Source organism: Mobula hypostoma, chromosome 9 (assembly GCF_963921235.1).
Source record: "Mobula hypostoma chromosome 9, sMobHyp1.1, whole genome shotgun sequence".
NCBI lineage: Eukaryota > Metazoa > Chordata > Chondrichthyes > Myliobatiformes > Myliobatidae > Mobula > Mobula hypostoma.
Window position 1 is genome coordinate 23774346 of NC_086105.1, and position 17920 is coordinate 23792265.

Genomic DNA, 17920 nt, shown 5'->3' on the forward strand with positions numbered 1-17920 from the left:
AATCCAGTTAATGCGGTTCTGTGGCAAAAACGCTTGTTAATGAGAGAGTTCAGAGGATAATGGCCAGACTGGCTCAAGCTGACAGGAAGGCAACGGTAACTCAAATAACTTCATGTTACAGTAGTAAGGAGAAAATCTGCAGATGTTGGAAAGCTGATGAAGGGTTTCGGCCCAAAACATCAACTATTTACTCTTTTCCATAGATGCTTCCTGGCCTGCTGAGTTCCTCTAACATTTTGTATATGTTACAACAATGGTCTGCAGAAGAGCATCTCTGAACACACAGTATGTTGAATTTTGAAGTGGATGAGCTATAGCAGCAGAAGACCACAAACATACACTCAGTAGTTTTATTGGAATTGGAATATTCCAAAGTACATTGGAAACTTGGTTCGGAAAAAGGGAGATATCTACAATAAATATAGGCAGCATGGAGTAAATGAGGTGCTCGAGGAATATAAAGAATGTAAAAAGAATCTTAAGAAAGAAGTTAGAAAAACTAAAAGAAGATATGAGATTGCTTTGGCAAGTAAGGTGCAAGCAGCAGTGGGAATTGAACCTGGGTCGCCTGTAATGTGTTGTGCTACCGTGCCGACTGTCCATTAAAAAAGGGCCTTGAGATCTTGATATTCATGTACAACCAAGTAGAAACAAAATTACTTGAAGTATTACAAAATTCTAATTTATCATTAAATGTTAGAAGAAATTCAAAATTGCCATTTTAATGTTTGATAATCTTGTATCATGTAATTTACAACACATGAAGAAAATAAGTCTCATTATTTTAATTCCAGTTTAATTCAAATGATATTTTGGAAGTCACATAAAGTAAAAAGTTTGTGCCCAAGCTAATTTGTTTTGTCTTCTTCTAAAACACCTTTCCAAGTAGATGTTAACATACTAAACAAAAACATTAGCACAATGAAATATGCCTTTACATGTTCTTATACTAACAGTCTTTCTCTTTCCCTTTTAATTTCATCAGCAACTTACTTAATGCTTTTTGATGTGCAATTTTTGTTTACTACTTGGGAACTTAGTGAGTGGGTGAGGGAGCAATTAGAAAGAAATAAAATCTCATACTGAGAGAATGGCTTCAGTATATGTTCAAGTTCTAAATGAGACCATCCATTTTAACAAATAAGTTCAAGTTCAGTTTATTGTCAGCAGTCCTCGCAATCCTTTATAGGGGCTTGTGGTCAGATGCCATGCATTTCCCATACCAAATGGTAATGCAGCTGGTTAGGATACTGTCGATGGTGTTCCTGTAAAAATTGGTTAGAATGGGGATAGAGGGGAGGAGTCTCACTCAGCTCAATCTCCTCAGGAAGTGGCGATGCTGCGCTGTGCTTTCTTGACCAAAGTAGTGGTGGTGAGATTGTGCATTATGTTCACTCCCAAAAACTTGGTGCTCCTAACTCTCTCCATGTAGGAGCCATGTCTGTGCAGTGAGGAGTGGTCAGCCTGCACTTTCCTAAATTGCACAGTCATTTCTTTGGTCTTGTCCATATTGAGACTCAAGTTGTTGTGCTCACGCCATTCTATCTCCTCTGCATGCTGTCTCATGGTCATTGTTGATGAGGCCAACCACTGTTGTGTCATCAGCAAACTTAATGATTAGGTTTGAACTGGATCTAGCAGTGCAGTCATGCATCAACAGCGTGAACCACAGCGGGCTGAGCACGCAGCACTGGGACACGCCAGTGCTCAGTGTGATGGGGCTAGAGATGTTGCTACCAACATGGACTGACTGTGGCCTTACGATCAATAAGTTTAGGATTCAGTTACAGCGAGAGGTGTTGAGGCCCGATGAGGACAGTTTACCCACCAGCTTCTAAGGGACGAACATATTAAATGCCGAGCTGAAGTCGATACACATGTGAGGCAACATTTTCCAGATGGGGCAGGATGGAGTGAAGTGCAGAGGCTATGGTATCATCAGTGGACTGATTTGAGCGATAAGCAAACCGGAAAAGGTCGAATGTAGCAGAAAGATGGGATTTAATGCAATCCATAGCCAGCTGTTCAAAGCACTTCATTATTGTTGAGGTCAGTGCCATTGGACAGTAATTGTTAAGGCAGGTTACCGTTCCTCTCTTGGGCACCGGGACGATGGTGGCTGCCTAGAAGCTTGGAGGGGCTGTGGACTGTTCCTGGCAGATGGTGACGATGTCTGTTAGAAGCTCTGTTAACTGGGCTGCACAGACCTTCAGCACCCGACCAGGTATGTTATCAAGCCCTGCAGCTTTATGTGGGTTGACCCTGGCTAAGGGTTTCCTCACATCAGCTGTGGCTAGACAAAGTACCAACTTCTGGGGTGGGGGGGGAAGGGTCCCTCCTCACCAGCACATTATTCTGTACATCACAAGATATAGGAGCAGAATTAGGCCATTTAGTCCATCGAGTCTTCTCCGTCATTTCATCATGGCTAATCTATTTTCCCTCTCTGCTCCAATCGCCTGTCATCCCCCCGTATCCCTTCATGCCCTGACTAATCAAGAATCTGTCAACTTTTTTCTTAAATATACCCAATGACGGCCTCCACAGCTGCCTGTGGCAACGATTCCTTTCATCTCCTGTTCTAAAAGGATACCCCTCTATTCTGAGTCTGTGTCCTCTGTTCTTGGACTACCCCCATCATAGGTAACATCCTCTCTACATCCACTCTATCGAGGCTTTTCACCATTTGATGAATTTCAATGAGGTTACCCCTCATTCTTCTGAATTCCAGTGAGTAAAGGCCCAGTACAGGCATCAAACCGAGTGTAAGATATTCAGCCTATCAGGAAGGGAATGGTTACTGTCATTGATGTTCATGGTGGACCTGTAGTTTGTTATGGTTTGATTGTTCTGCCACATGCGCTTCATGAGTCTGGTGTCATTAAAATGACGGTATATTCTCTTTAAATAATCTTGTTTTGCCTCCTTGATGGTGGGGAAAGTGCTGCTCTTGCTGACCTGAGAGCTGTCTTATCCCTCAATCTGAAGGCAGCATCCTGATCTCTCAGCTGTGCCCAGATCTCTGCTGTCAGCCACGGCTTCTGATTTGTCCTCATGTAGTTAATGATGGTGACTCCTTTATGTAATTAGTCACAGATCTCACTGATTGACTGATGTTAATATGATGGCCATAGAAAGCTACCTTCCTGAACATGTTCTAGTCAGTGTTTTCAAAACTGTCCTGAAATGCTGAGGTTGCTCCTTCTGGCCAGGTCTTTATCTTCCTTATAATAAACTTAAAACAAACATAAAATAACTTGTGCAGTTCAAATTCATTTCAAAGCATTAATTTAATTAAGTGAAAATGCATCAGGAAAAACGAATCCGATTTTAAGCCAAGTGTCATTCATACAACTACTGTCACCCTTCAGGGTTGAATCTAATCTAGTGAAAGATGCTCCTTCTAGCTTTCTTCAGATACACAGGTAAATCAATACTTGGATCTCAAAGTTTCTCGCAGTTCTGAGTGCACAGACCTGAATGAACTGAATGTTTTCATTTATTGTTTCATAATTGCATACAATGTAGCAATAATAATTTCTTTAATGCGTAATGCATTTGGCATGACAAATTTTGTGATATTCTATCATTGTATGTCTTCTGGCTAAATTCAAAGCCACAAATGTGACTCGTATCCTGAAAATATGCATCTATGTCTATCATTGAAAAACTCTTTTAAGTCCTGCACACTTTTTTGACACCTAATTATAAGGCTGAAGAATGATTAAAATGCTAAATATTAAGATCATCCAATATAACCCAAAGTAGATTAAACAGCTTTTTATTTAGCATAGAATCTAAAACAGGTCTGTAATAAGCAATTATGTGGATCTCTTTAGTGCTGTAACTTCTAAACAATTGTATCTCAACACTATTAACAATATTTTCAAAAGGTGAAATACCCAGAGTTATTTAATTTTCTTTCATTCTAACTTCTGATGTTTCATCTTTTTCTAAACTAGACCAGGCATCATCATTTTCTCTCTCTTTCAGCATTCCTTTCTGTGCCCTCGCATTTCAAGTCTCTAAATTAATCTGAAATGATGCTCAATTTCAAGTGTCCAATTTATTATAACTATATGAATAGACTGATAATTTCTATAGCATCACAGTCCATGCACCTGCTTTTGGATATCTGTCTGTCTACATACACCATTTTCTTCAGTCGTTCACACACACTTTTTCAAAGGTTTCAAAGGTACATTTAATGTCAGAGAAATGTATACAGTATACATCCTGAAATGTTTTTTCTTCTCAACTGTCCACGAAAAACAGAGGAGTGCCCCCAAAGAATGAATGACAGTTAAATGTTAGAACCCCAAAGTCACCCCTCCAGCTCCCCTCCCTCCTGCGCTTAAGCAACAGCAAGCAACACTCCCCCCTCCCCCCACTGGCAAAAAAAGCGTCGGCACCACCACCGAGCACTCAAGCGTGAGCAAAGCAACAGCAAAGACACAGACTTGCAGTACCCCAAAAACTGCTCGTTCACCCAGTACTCAACATACCACAGGCACTCTCTCTCCCTAATAAGGAAGAAAGAGGTATCTCCGTTTCACAGTGAGAGAGGAGACATAACAAACAACTCATTGGTTTACAATGTTAAAAGTCCGTTGCGTTGCTTTTACCAGGCTCTGTGCCCAAAGATCTCAGGTCTCTGGGTACACAGCCTTAGATCTTACATTTTTTACGCACACCGATCTCCTGCCTGGATACTGACCTCTGATTCCCCCGTCTCCAGAGCCATGAAATCTCAAACCCCCGAAGGCGAGTGAAGCTCTTAGGCCACACCCTTGGCATGCCAAATACTGGCTAGTCGTGAAATCCCAAGAGCGGATCCCATTCCCGCAAAGAACTATAGACAGCGTGTAGCTCCAGGTCAGGGTCTTCAAAAGAACCCTGAAAGGGTAAAATGGGTATTAAAGCTGGAAATAGAGCTGCTTCCGAAGATGCAAGCAGAGGAGTCGCCGTTAGGTGCCATTGATTCTCCTAAGCTCCTCCTCCTTATTTCTCTGTAGTATCTCACCTAAACATAAAACGTTTTACTGCTATAACTGATGACTTGAATGTGGGTGCGCACAGATCCCCAAAGGCTTTCAGTTTTTCCAGTTATGATTAGATGTTATGCTGTTAAGATGGTCAGACTGTGGCCTAGCATTGGCCAAGTCATTACAGGTAACTGATTACTAAACATTCTGCCCTCCAAAAGTGCATTAATAATTCCATGTCTCACCAGTCCAGTGACAGGAGCTTTATTGCAATAAACCTCAGGCCCAAGTTCCTCAGACCTATTTGGACAGGAAGTTACAATACCAAGGTTGTGCACATCACCATTTCTGTGCTGCACAGAGGACTTTACAGATATCCTCAATGGGAGTAAGTATTAAATAGATGAACATTCCACCTTCCATGGAAGATAGATGGTGGTTGTGGTTTGTACTTTTTACTACAACTAGTGAACCTTCATGCATTCACTATCACAGGTAGTTGGGGGTTGGGGGGGTAATGCACAAGGCACACTATTCTGCCTGGTCCCAGGAATATGCTTCCAATTTCCCCCCCCAGTTATTAGCCTTTTGATAGATATAGATGTCACCATAAAAAACGAGTCTCCTTGCTGATGGGATGAAACCTCATTTTGAGTTATAGAGTACTACAGCACAGAAACAGGCCCTTCAGCCCATCTAGTCTTTGCCAAACTGTTATTCTGCCATGTCCCGAGGACCTGAACTTGGACCATAGTGCTCATACTGCTCCAATCCATGTACTTATTGGAGTCTCTCTTAAATATTGCAGTCAATCCTGCATCCACCGCTTCTGCTGGCAGTTCATTCACACTCACACCACCCTCTGAGTGAAGAAGGGTCCCCCTCAGATTCCCCTTAAATATTTTACCTTTCAACCTCTCTATGATCTCTAGTTCTAGTCTCATCCAGCCTCAATGGGAAAAGCCTGTTTGCATTTAAGCCTCGTAATTTTGTATACCTCTATCAAGACTCCCGTCATTCTCCTACGCTCAGGGGAAAAACAAAGTATCAGGTCCTTGCCTGTTTCAGGAACCAGACTGACCTTGAGTCCTTCAAACATCATTAGCTTGGCCATGTTGTACAACAGTCCGTTTTGTGTCTGACCCTTTTTTTAATGTCAGAAAGGGGCCATTTCTTCATAGATTCTATTTATCTGCTTAACGTTGGATTTTTTAACAGGACTGCATGTACCAATAACCACCCTTTGTGGGTGTTTTGTTCTAAGAGCAAGTAAGCAGGCAAGAAGTAAAACTAAATAAATCTCCTAATACAATGTGATTAAGCATTTTGATTAACAAGTGATTCCACATGAAGCATAGAAAAGAGAGATTATATGTTTGAAGAGAATACTTGTTAATTTACATGATTAGCTTAGGCAGTTGGTATTTAAGTCTGTTATAACCTTGTACTGTTCTACTTCTGAACCATTTCATTTTCTCCGTTGGAAGAAATTCTTTAGACAAACCAAGCCTGTGAAGTTGAAGAAAATAAAATAGGATTGTGCAGTTTTAATGTGTCAAGTTTTTGTCGCTAGTCAAATGTGACGTTTATGTAGAAAATGTAATGTAATTTGATCAAAAAGGCTTACCAACGCCTCTACTTTCTGAGGAGACCGGCACCAAGCACATCAGTGCTCCAGACCCTCTACGGTAGAGAATATCCTAACATGCCTCATCACTGTATTGTACAGAAACTGTGCTGCAGTGAACAGGATGACTCTACAATGGAAGAAGTCAAAATGGCCCAATGCATCACTGGGATGAGTCTCCTGTCATCTGGGACATATATATAGAAAGGTGCTGGAAAAAGGCCAGCCGTATCATAAGGGATCCCACCCATCCTACTCATGGCCTCTTTGTCCCACTCCCATCAGAGAGGAGGCTATGTAACATCTACGTCAGAACCATCAGTCTCAAAAATAAGAACTGATTACTTTCCCCAGTCAGTAAGGCTGATCAACACCTCCACCCACTATCCAACCCCACACCACCCCTGCCCCACCATCACTACTTTATAATTTCCTGTCAGTCACTTTATGCACAGACACTCCTGTACTTTGCACAACTTTATGTAATCTATGTATATAAGCTATCTTTTGTATTTATATTATTTGTGTTTTGTTTTATTATTGGGTTCTTTATCTTTTAGTTTTTTTCTGTGCTGCAGCAAATCCAGGGTAATAGTTATTTTGTACTCTTTTATACCGGTGTATGGGAAATGACATTAAATAATTCCACAGCTGTCTGTAAGGAGCTTGTACGTTCTCTGCGTGGGTTTCCTCCAGCTTTTCCAGTTTCCTCCCTTAGTCCAAAGACCTGCCGGTTGGTGGGTTACTTGGTCATTGTAAATTGTCCTGTGATTAGGCTATGGTTAAATCGGGGGATTGCTGGCTGGCGTGGCTGAAAGGGCCTATTTTGCACTGTATCTCAATAAAAAAAATAGATCTTGAATCTTGAAACTGTTTTTAAATGGTGATTGTTACATTTAAGAAAATGTGTCTTGAGGTTTCCTTGAGTGCTTTGAGTCAAAATTCAACAGGTTTGGGCTGATTAATCATGATAATTTCTAAGCTTATTTTATTTCTAATTTGAAACTCCAAAATCTGAAAGTGAATTTGCATGAATGCTATTAAAAAATGGCCAGTTATTCATCAAGTCTTTGCTCACATTTAGTTTGGATATACAGAAAGACTCACCTGAATGTCAGATGTAACAGTGTAGTGGAAATAAATTTCAGGTAGTGAACTCAATTCCTCTTCAGATTTATGGATGCAGAACAGAACTGCTTACTATTGTGCCCTTCTGACAGGAGTTTGTGTGTGCAAAGTTAAATACAGGACACCTCAAAGCCCAAAATGGAGAATGACAATTCAGTGTGGTGAAATTTGAAAGCACTAGACTTTTAGAGTTGTGAATCTGAGTTTGTGACATCCTCTTAGTAGAATCTAAAATTTGTACTTCCAGCAATTTTATTAAAAGAAACTTGTTTGTGTAGAGTTTCTGTTGCACAGAAAGGTGAAAATATAAAACAGTATTTAAGATAATAAAATAGGCAGCTCTTCTGAACCAGCTTACACACCAGGACTCGTATACTCATATTCTCAGTGAAATTCCCAGTGTCCAATGTTGTTGTGGGTTTAAATTGATGGTAATATCTTCTATCAGTGTTTTCGCCCGCACTTGCATTGCATCAGTCTTGTGAAGTTTACCCATGAGTACACATACAGCAGTCCCATTCAAATCAACTTTAGGAATGAAAGTAGTTCTTTCAAAGTATTTTTTGGAGGTAATGAGACAATTTTCTTCTTGTTAGTCTTGTTTACACAGAGTGGTTTATCCTCCCAAAACTCATGGGAGATGATGTCACTCTTATGCAGGTGTCAGCAGTTTAGCAGTAATTGGTTTTTTTGTGAAACAGCCACTGAAGACAGCCTTTCTCCTGCATAATTTATGATAGAAACTGGAACTTTACAAGTAATGGTTATTGTTATACAATTTTAACACTAACCAGATGTTAACTGTAGTTTTACTTCACCTTCCCTGGAATTTCATTGTAACTAATGCCTGATTCATTTAACTTTAAAAAAGTTTTGATTAAATTTTTAAAAATACTGTAAATATTTTGCATGCAGTGCCTTGAAAAAGTATTCAGCCCCCACAACTATTTTCACATTTTATTATTTCATTTTCTAAATTTAAAATATATTGCTGAAGGATTTTTGAGCTAATTCTACGAAACATTGTGCATCATGTCAAATAAAAATAAAAATTCTAAAACTTGTCAACATTTTACTAAAAATTAAAAATCAAAATTGTGAGGCTGGATAAAGTATTCATACTGTTTGTAATTACTACACTAACTTCAGGTGAAATATACTTTTGGAGATGTAGACAGTTGGAGGATCACCTGCTTTCAGTGAATTCATAAGAATAAAAACGCCGTCTCTATAAGGTCCAACAGCATATCAGGTTTTCAACAGGCCAAACCAAAATGAGGACAAAAGAGCATTCAAGGCAAGTCATGGAATTGATAATTCAGAAGCATAAATCTAGGGAAGGGTACAAGACCATCTCAGAGGCACTGAACAAACCTCGAAACTCAGTGTAGTCCATTGTGTAAAAGTGGGAAAAAATATGAAACCACAGCCACACTGCCTAGGTCAGGCCACCTCTTTAAACGTAGGTGCCAGAGAAGAATGGCACTTGTAAGAGAAGCTACTGTGATACCAACAGTCACTCTGAGTGAGCTGCAGAAGTCAGTGGCTGCATCTGGAGATGAAGGTCATGACTCCACAATCTCTAAAGCTTTGCACATAAAGGGTATTTATGGAAGAGTGACAAGGAAGGAGCCCTGGTTAAAAAAACAAAAATCCTTGCCTGTAAAGACTTTGCAAAGCATCACTTAAAAGATACTGTAACGATGTGGAAGAAGGTCTTGTGGTTGGATGAGATTAAAGTGGAATGTTTTGGCCTCAACACTAAACGGTACATGTAGTGTAAATCTAATACAGGTTTCCCCCACCATCCGAAGGTAGAGCGTTCCTATGAAACGGTTCGTAAGCTGAAATGTCGTAAAGTGAAGAAGCAATTACCATTTATTTGTATGGGAAAATTTTGTGAGCATTCGCAGACCCAAAAATAACCCACCAAATCATGACAAATAACACATAAAACCTAAAATAACAGTAACATATAGTAAAAGCAGGAATATGATAAATACACAGCCTAAATAAAGTAGAAATACTTCTCTACAACGATTGCCTGCACAGATCTCCATAGCGAAAATCTCACGCAAGCGTTCTTGGCAGAAAACCTCACACAAGTGCTGTTGGCATAAACACGCTCTCCAGTAACCTTTAAGCTATGAGGCTGCCAAATCTACCAAATAACACGTAAAAATACACAGCCTATATCAAGTAGAAATAATGTATGTACAGTGTAGTATCACTTAACGGAATCGGGTAGACAGCTTGCCGAGCACATTGATGATGGTGTGTTAGACGTGAGTCGTCGCAGGTTGAGTGGTGCAGTGGCCCCCACTCTCCGGGCCGCCGACCCGATACATTGCCGCGAAGAACGCAGCAGTAGCCAGGAGGCACACAGCACATCTTTAAGAAAAAAGCTGAAATAAACATGCTAATTAATTAGGTGCCGCCGACATGTAATTGTCGGCCCAGATCAGAGGCGATCCAATTGGAAATTGGCACTGATCTGGGCCAACAATTACGTGTCGGTGGCACCTAATTAATTAGCTTGTTTATTTTGGCTTTTTTCTTAAAGATGTGCTGTGTGCCTCCCGGCTACCGTTGCATTCTCCATGAATCGGTACAGTATCTGTCCGGGGCCCGAGGGTTGGGGTGGTGGGACACTGGGGTGTCATCGTCGATCAGGGCAGGCAGCTCATCTTCTCCAATGACGAAGATCGAGGTTTGTCGTCTGCTGTGGCTGATGTGGAAGGCTTGCTTGACTGCTGAGCCTCGCACATCTTTCTGTCATACAGTTGTTTGTAAGGACTCAAACCATCCTGCAAGTATCCCCTAAACATACGTACCCTTTCAAAATTAAAGTCGTACTTTATCATTGCAGCGAAAATCTCACACAGTTGCTTCACATTCAGTTTGCTACTGCATTCGGTTTCAATTGTTATCCTTTCCTCTTCCAATTGCATCAGCTCTTCATCTACCAGTTCTTGGTCATGGGATGCCAAAACCTCTTCAACATCATCTTCGTCAGCTTCCACAAGCCAAACTCACTTTGTCCTTGCGTCGTTCACCACGATTGAAACGCTTAATTATGTCTAGTTTTACGCTAAGTGTAACACCCTTACGAGCTCTTTTAGGCTTTTCTGATACCTTAGAACTCATCTTGCTAACGGCTGCTCACAGGCTCGTGTCTAAGCAATGCCATTCCGAATCCGGGGGAGAGCGGCTGCTCGGGGTGTGCGCTGACTTCTATCGCGCACTGATTTTTTTGCACGCTGATTTTTTATCGCGCACGGCCTTTCTTCATAACAGTGAAAACACCTTCTGAAAGCGAAAACAGGGTACTAATGTAGGTCTTTCGTATTAGTGAGGTTTCGTAAAGCGAACGTTCGAAAAGCGGGGGACACCTGTACTTTGCATTAGCCAGGTAACTCTATCCCTACTGTAAAGTATGGTGGGGGAAGCCTCATGCTCTGGGGATGCTTTAGAGCAGCAGGGATTGGAAATCTGGTCAGGATTGATGAATACTGCTGAATACAGAGAGATCCTGGATAAAAACCTTCTAGCTTCCGCCAGAAAGCTTAAATTGGGGAGGTTGTTTATCTTCAGCAGGACAACAACCCAAAACACAGCCAGAGTAACCATGGAGTAGCTGCAAATGAAGAAAATTAATGTCCTTGAGTGGTCCAAAATCTGACCTTAACCCGATCAAGCATCTCTGGCAAAAACTCAGTATTGCTGTCCACTGGCGCTCCCCAACTAACCTGGCACAGATTGTGTAATTTTGCCAGGAGAATTGGGTAAATCTTGCTGCATCACATTGTGTAAAGATAATAGCAACTTATCCAAGAAAGACTCCTGGCTGTGATAGCTGTGAGAGGTGATTCAACCAAGTACTGAGCAAAGGGGGATGAATACTTTTGAACTGCTGCTATTTCAGTTTTTGAATTTTTAGTTTTTCACGGTTTACAATTTACCCTGTTTTTTTGGACTCTGCTGTGGGGAAAAAAAAATGGGAACATGTGATTCACAAATAAAAATTTGCAGTTAAATTGATCAAAATCCCTGGTTGTAATACTCAATTATGTGAACCAAGGGTTGGAAGCTGAATACTTTTACAAGGCACTGTGCAATCCAACAATTAGATTCAACAATGTGACACCTTCTGTACAAAATGAAATTGACACTTTATTTCATTTATTACATCTGTTATTTGGAGAAGTGAATCTTATTCAAAGTGAATAAACTTGTGATTAAAAACAAAATTCTTTACCCATCAATATTTGCAGTATTGAATCTGGCTCATAAATCATGTGAATGTTTTCTGTCAGAGAATCAAATTGTTTTGGGAAACTGGCCAAGAAAAACATCACCCCTGAAAGTATCACAGCTGGTTGCTATTTGAAAGTGTTACAAAGTTTTAAAAACCATACAGGATAGAAAATAAGAAAATGCTAAAAGAAGTTACTTGGGCACTAAGTAGGAAGTGGTCTACATTTTATATGGGCTGTGATGTGACTGCAGCTATGTTTAGTGTTGTAAAAGTGAAGAGCTGTTATGTTCATTCCTTACTTTTCCAATTATGTAAGGGCATGAACCATCAAATGTTTTAAAGCAATGCTGCCTAGTGTTATAAAGTTGCAAGTGATGTTGAATGTTGTTAGTGTCTTTGATATTCAAATGATTAAATAGTAGTGACAGTTTTGACATCAATTGAGCCGGGAATGAGTGTGATGGCTAAGTTTCACTAATTAAAAGCCATTGTTTGAGAGCATCCAGCTGTTTGTGCTGGGATTGCCGCCAGTACTTCACTTGCCAGACAGATATATTAGGAGCTGGGCTCCTAATAGAAGACAGCAGTGGGGCACAATGAAAGAAAGTTGACACTGAACATGGTCTCAGAATAATGGAAGAGCTACCCGCCCTTTAAGAGGAAGAAATTTTTTCACCATTCTCACTCATTCCCTCTGTGTGCATCATTATTTTAGTAGAGCAAATTTATCTGACAAATATGTTGATGGCATTGCTAGCTGAGGAGATAAACACGCAAAAATGCAAATACTATGATAACAAGGATTTGAAGCCATATTTTACAAACATGTTTTTTAAAATATTTAAACAGGCAATGCATACATCTGAAGAGCATCTGTTTTGAAGTAAAGAATCTATCTATTGTGTATCTTCCCCTTCAAGATAATGACTTGTTCAATTTCAAATCTTAGAACTGCTCCTCCTCTTTTCTCTCCTTGACCCTCTCAGACACCACTTTACTCTTTATTTTAGAACCTTCCACAAGGATGATTTGGGCTATTGACTGCTTTGTTTTTGTTTTCTATAGTACATTGGTTAAAAAGCACTCTCTCTGTGGCGTCCACTCTCCCTCTCTGTCACGCCCGCTCCCTGTCGGTCGGTCGGTCGGTCTTGCTCAATCGCTCGCACTCTCTCTCTCTCTCTTGGTCTCGCTCAATCGCTCACTCTTTCTCGGTCTCGCTCAATCGCTCACTCTCTTTCTCGGTCTCGCTCAATCGCTCGCGCGCTCTCTTGGTCTCTCTCTCTCTTTCTCTCCCTCCCCCTCTCTCTCTCTGTCTCGCTCTGGCTCTCTCCCTCTCCCGTGCTCTCGCTCTCTCAGTCACACTTGCTCTCTCTCTAGGTTGCGTGCTCTCTCTCACACTCTCTCAGTCATGCTGGCTGTCTCCCTTGGTCATGCTTGCTCGCTCTCTTGGTCTCTCGGTCTCTCTCTCAGTCAGTATTTCTGTCTCTGTCTTTCCCCCCCCCCACCCCCGGTCAGTCTCGCCAGTCCGCTCTTCCCCACCCCATCGGTCTCGCGCGCCTGCTCTCTCCCCCCCTCTCTGCATCTGGCCTGCGCGCCCTCTCTCCCCTCCCCCCCTTGCTCTGTCTGTCTCTGTCTCTCTCTCTCTCTCTCTCTCTCCCCCCCACCTCTCTCGCTCGCGCTCTCTCTCTCTCGCCTTTGCTCGCCCTCTCTCTCTCTCAGTCTCTCTCTCTGTCTCGCTCACCCTCTCGGTCTCGCTGGAGCTCTCTCTCTCGGTCTCGCTCGCTGTCTCTCTCTCTGTCTCGCTCACCCACTGTCTCTCTCGGTCTCGCTCACCCTCTCTCTCTCTCCATTGGTCTCACTCGCTGTCTCTCGGTCTCGCTCGCTCACTCTCTCGGTCTCGCTCGCTCACTCTCTCTCTCGGTCTCGCTCGCTCACTCTCTCTCTCGGTCTCGCTCGCTCACTCTCTTTCTCGGTCTCGCTCGCCCTCTCTCCATTGGTTTTGCTCGCGCTCTCTCTCTCTCTCTCTCTCTCTCTCTCTCTATTGGTCTCGCTCTCTCTCGGTCTCGCTCGTCCACTGTCTCTCTCGGTCTCGCTCGCCCTCGCGCTCTCTCTCGCTCGCTCTCTCTCTCTTTTGGTCTCGCTCGCCCTCTCTCTCTCTCTGTCTCGCTCGCCCTCTCTCTCCATTTGTCTCGCTTGCCCTCGTGCTCTCTCTCTCTTGGTCTCGCTCGCCCTCTCTCTCTCCATTGGTTTTGCTTGCTCTCTCTCTCTCTCTCTCTCTCTCCATTGGTCTCGCTCTCTCTCGCTCTCGCTCGCCCTCTCTCTCTCTCTCCATTGGTCTCGCTCTCGCTCGCCCTCTCTCTTTCTCTCTCTTTTGGTCTCGCTCGCCCTCTCTCTTGCTCTCTCTCTCGCTCTCTCTCTCTCCATTGGTCTCACTCGCGCGCGCGCTCTCTCTCTCACTCTTACTCTCTCGCTCATCCTCTCTCTCGGTCTCGCTCGCCCTCTCTCTCTCCCCATTGGTCTCACTTGCTCTCTCTCGGGCTTGCTGGCTCTCGGTCTCGCTCACTGGCTCTCTCTCGGTCTCGCTCGCCCACTCTCTCGGTCTCGCTCGCCCTCTCTCTCTCTCTCTCTCTCTCTCTCTCTCTCTCTCTCTCTGTCTCGCTCTCTCTCTCTCTCTCTGTCTCACTCGCCCTCTCTCTCTCTCTCTCTGTCTCACTCGCCCTCTCTCTCTCTCTCTGTCTCACTCGCCCTCTCTCAGTCTCGCTCTCTCTCTCTCTCTGTTGGTCTCGCTTGCTCTCTCTCTCTCTCTCCCCATTGGTCTCGCTCGCTCCCTCTTGGCCTCGGTCGCTCGCTCTCTCTTGCCCTTGCTCGCTGGCTGTCTCTCGGTCTCGCTTGCCCACTCTCTCTCTCGGTCTCGCTCGCCCACTCTCTCTCTCGGTCTCGCTCGCCCACTCTCTCTCGGTCTCGCTCGCCCACTCTCTCTCTCGGTCTCGCTCGCCCACTCTCTCTCTCGGTCTCGCTCGCCCACTCTCTCTCTCGGTCTCGCTCGCCCACTCTCTCTCTCGGTCTCGCTCGCCCACTCTCTCTCTCGGTCTCGCTCGCCCACTCTCTCTCTCGGTCTCGCTCGCCCACTCTCTCTCTCGGTCTCGCTCGCCCACTCTCTCTCTCGGTCTCGCTCGCCCACTCTCTCTCTCGGTCTCGCTCGCCCACTCTCTCTCTCGGTCTCGCTCGCCCACTCTCTCTCTCGGTCTCGCTCGCCCACTCTCTCTCTCGGTCTCGCTCGCCCACTCTCTCTCTCGGTCTCGCTCGCCCACTCTCTCTCTCGGTCTCGCTCGCCCACTCTCTCTCTCGGTCTCGCTCGCCCACTCTCTCTCTCGGTCTCGCTCGCCCACTCTCTCTCTCGGTCTCGCTCGCCCACTCTCTCTCTCGGTCTCGCTCGCCCACTCTCTCTCTCGGTCTCGCTCGCCCACTCTCTCTCTCGGTCTCGCTCGCCCACTCTCTCTCTCGGTCTCGCTCGCCCACTCTCTCTCTCGGTCTCGCTCGCCCTCTCTCTCTCTCGGTCTCGCTCGCCCACTCTCTCTCTCGGTCTCGCTCGCCCACTCTCTCTCTCTCTCTCTGTCTCACCTGCTCTCTCTCTCCATTGGTCTCGTTCGCCCTCTCTCTCGCGCTCTGTCTCGCTCGCCCTCTCTCTCTCGCTCTCTGTCTCGCTCGCCCTCTCTCTCTCTCGGTCTCGCTCGCCTTCTCTCTCTCTCTCTCTCTCTCTCTCTCTCTCTCTCTGTCTCGCTCGCCCTCTCTCTCTCTCTCTCTGTCTCGCTCACCCTCTCTCTCTCTCTCTCTCTCTCTCTCTCGGTCTCGCTTGCCCTCTCTCTCTCTCGGTCTCGCTCGCCCTCTCTCTCTCTCTCTCTCTCTCTCTCTCTCTCTCTCTCTCTCTCGGTCTCGCTCGCCCTCTCTCTCTCTCTCTCTCTCTCTCTCTCTCTCTCTCTCTCTCTCTCTCTCGGTCTCGCTCGCCCTCTCTCTCTCTCTCGGTCTCGCTCGCCCTCTCTCTCTCTCTCGGTCTCGCTCGCCCTCTCTCTCTCTCTCGGTCTCGCTCGCCCTCTCTCTCTCTCTCGGTCTCGCTCGCCCTCTCTCTCTCTCTCTGTCTCGCTCGCCCTCTCTCTCTCGGTCTCGCTCGCCCTCTCTCTCTCGGTCTCGCTCGTCCTCTCTCTCTCTCGGTCTCGCTCGCCCTCTCTCTCTCTCTCTCGGTCTCACCCTCTCTCTCTATTGGTATCGCTGGCTCTCTCTCTCAATCTTGGTCTCGCGCGCTCTCTCAGTCTCGCTCGCATGCTCTCGGTCTCGCTCACACACTCTCTTGGTCTCGCTGGCTCTCTCTGTCTTGGTCTCTCTCGCTCTCAGTCTCGCTGGCTGTTTCTCTCAGTCTCGCTCTCTCTCGGTCTCGCTCCCTCGCCCTCACACTCCCATGTCAATGTCTCCCATCCACTACATAATGTACTGGGTGGGCACAGGAGTACATTCAGCCAGAGACTCATTCCACCGAGATGCAGCACTGAGCGTCATAGGAAGTCATTCCTGCCTGTGGCCGTCAAACTTTACAACTCCTCCCTTGGAGGGTCAGACACCCTGAGCCGATAGGCTGGTCCTGGACTTATTTCATAATTCACTGGCATAATTTACATATTACTATTTAACTATTTATGGTTCTATTACTATTTATTATCTATGGAGCAACTGTAATGAAAACCAATTTCCCCTGGGATTAATAAAGTATGACTATGACTCTCGGTCTCGCTCGCTTTCTCTCCTCTCTCTCTCTCTCTCTCTCGCTCTCTCTGTCTCTCGGTCTCGCTCACGCGCTCTCGGTCTCGCTCGCGTGCTCTCTCTCTGTCTCGCTGTCTCTCTCTCGGTCTCGCTCGCTCCCTCTCGGTCTCTGTCTCACTCTCTCAGTCTCGCTCGCGTGCTCTCTCTGGGTCTCGCTGTCTCTCAGTCTCGCTCGCTCTCTCTCGGTCTCTGTCTCGCTCGCGTGCTCTCTCTCGGTCTCGCTCGCATGCTCTCTCTCGGTCTCGCAGTCTCTCTCTTGGTCTCGCTCGCTCTCGGTCTCTCTCACTCTCTCTGTCTCGCTCGCGTGCTTTCTCTGGGTCTCGCTGTCTCTCAGTCTCGCTTGCTCTCTCTCGGTCTCTCTCTCGCGCTCTCCCGCTCTCACTCTCAGTCTCGGTCTCGCTCTCACTCTCAGTCTCGGTCTCGCTCTCACTCTCAGTCTCGGTCTCGCTCTCACTCTCTCAGTCTCAGTCTCGCTCGCATGCTGTCTCTCTCTCGGTCTCGCTCGCATGCTCTCTCTCTCTCGGTCTCGCTCGCATGCTCTCTCTCTCTCGGTCTCGCTTGCGCTCTCTCTGTCTTGCTCGCTCTCTCTCTGTCTCGCTCGCTCTCTGTCTCGCTCGCTCTCTCTCTCGGTCTCGCTCTCTCTCGTTCTCGCTCTCTCTCTCGGTCTCGTTCTCAGTCTCGCGCTCGCTCTCAGTCTCTCTCTCTCAGTCTCGTTCTCTCGGTCTCACTTGCTCTCTCTGTCTCGCTCGCTCTCTCTCTGTGTCGCTCTCTCTCTCTGTGTCGCTCTCTCTCTCTGTGTCGCTCTCTCTCTCTGTGTCGCTCTCTCTCTCTGTGTCGCTCTCTCTCTCTGTGTCGCTCTCTCTCTCTGTCTCGCACTCTCTGTCTGGCTCTCTCTCTGTCTGGCTCTCTCTCTGTCTCGCTCTCTCTCTCTGTCTCGCTCTCTCTTTGTCTCGCTCACTCTCTCTCTCTGTCACTCTCTCTCTGTCTGTCTCGCTCACTCTCTCTCTGTCTCGCTCTCTCGCTCTCTCTGTCTCGCTCGCTCTCTCTGTCTCGCTCGCTCTCTCTGTCATTCTCTCGCTCTCTCTCTGTCTCGCTCGCTCTCTCTGTCAC

The 17920-nt window shown here is 45.4% G+C and overlaps 2 protein-coding genes across 2 annotated transcripts in view; one reads left to right on the top strand and one right to left on the bottom strand.

Annotated features, from left to right (window-relative positions):
• Nucleotides 1-17920, top strand: part of bmt2 (base methyltransferase of 25S rRNA 2 homolog) — an 88181-nt gene that overhangs the window by 13054 nt on the left and 57207 nt on the right. The gene's annotated exons all lie outside the window — the stretch shown is intronic.
• On the bottom strand, nt 4810-16107 carry LOC134351427 (negative elongation factor E; the record flags this gene model as incomplete). Its single annotated transcript, XM_063057535.1, is given in 3 exon segments — nt 4810-4896; nt 14633-14683; nt 15973-16107. Coding segments are annotated over 3 exon segments (273 nt in total), but the record flags the coding sequence as incomplete, so codon positions are not given.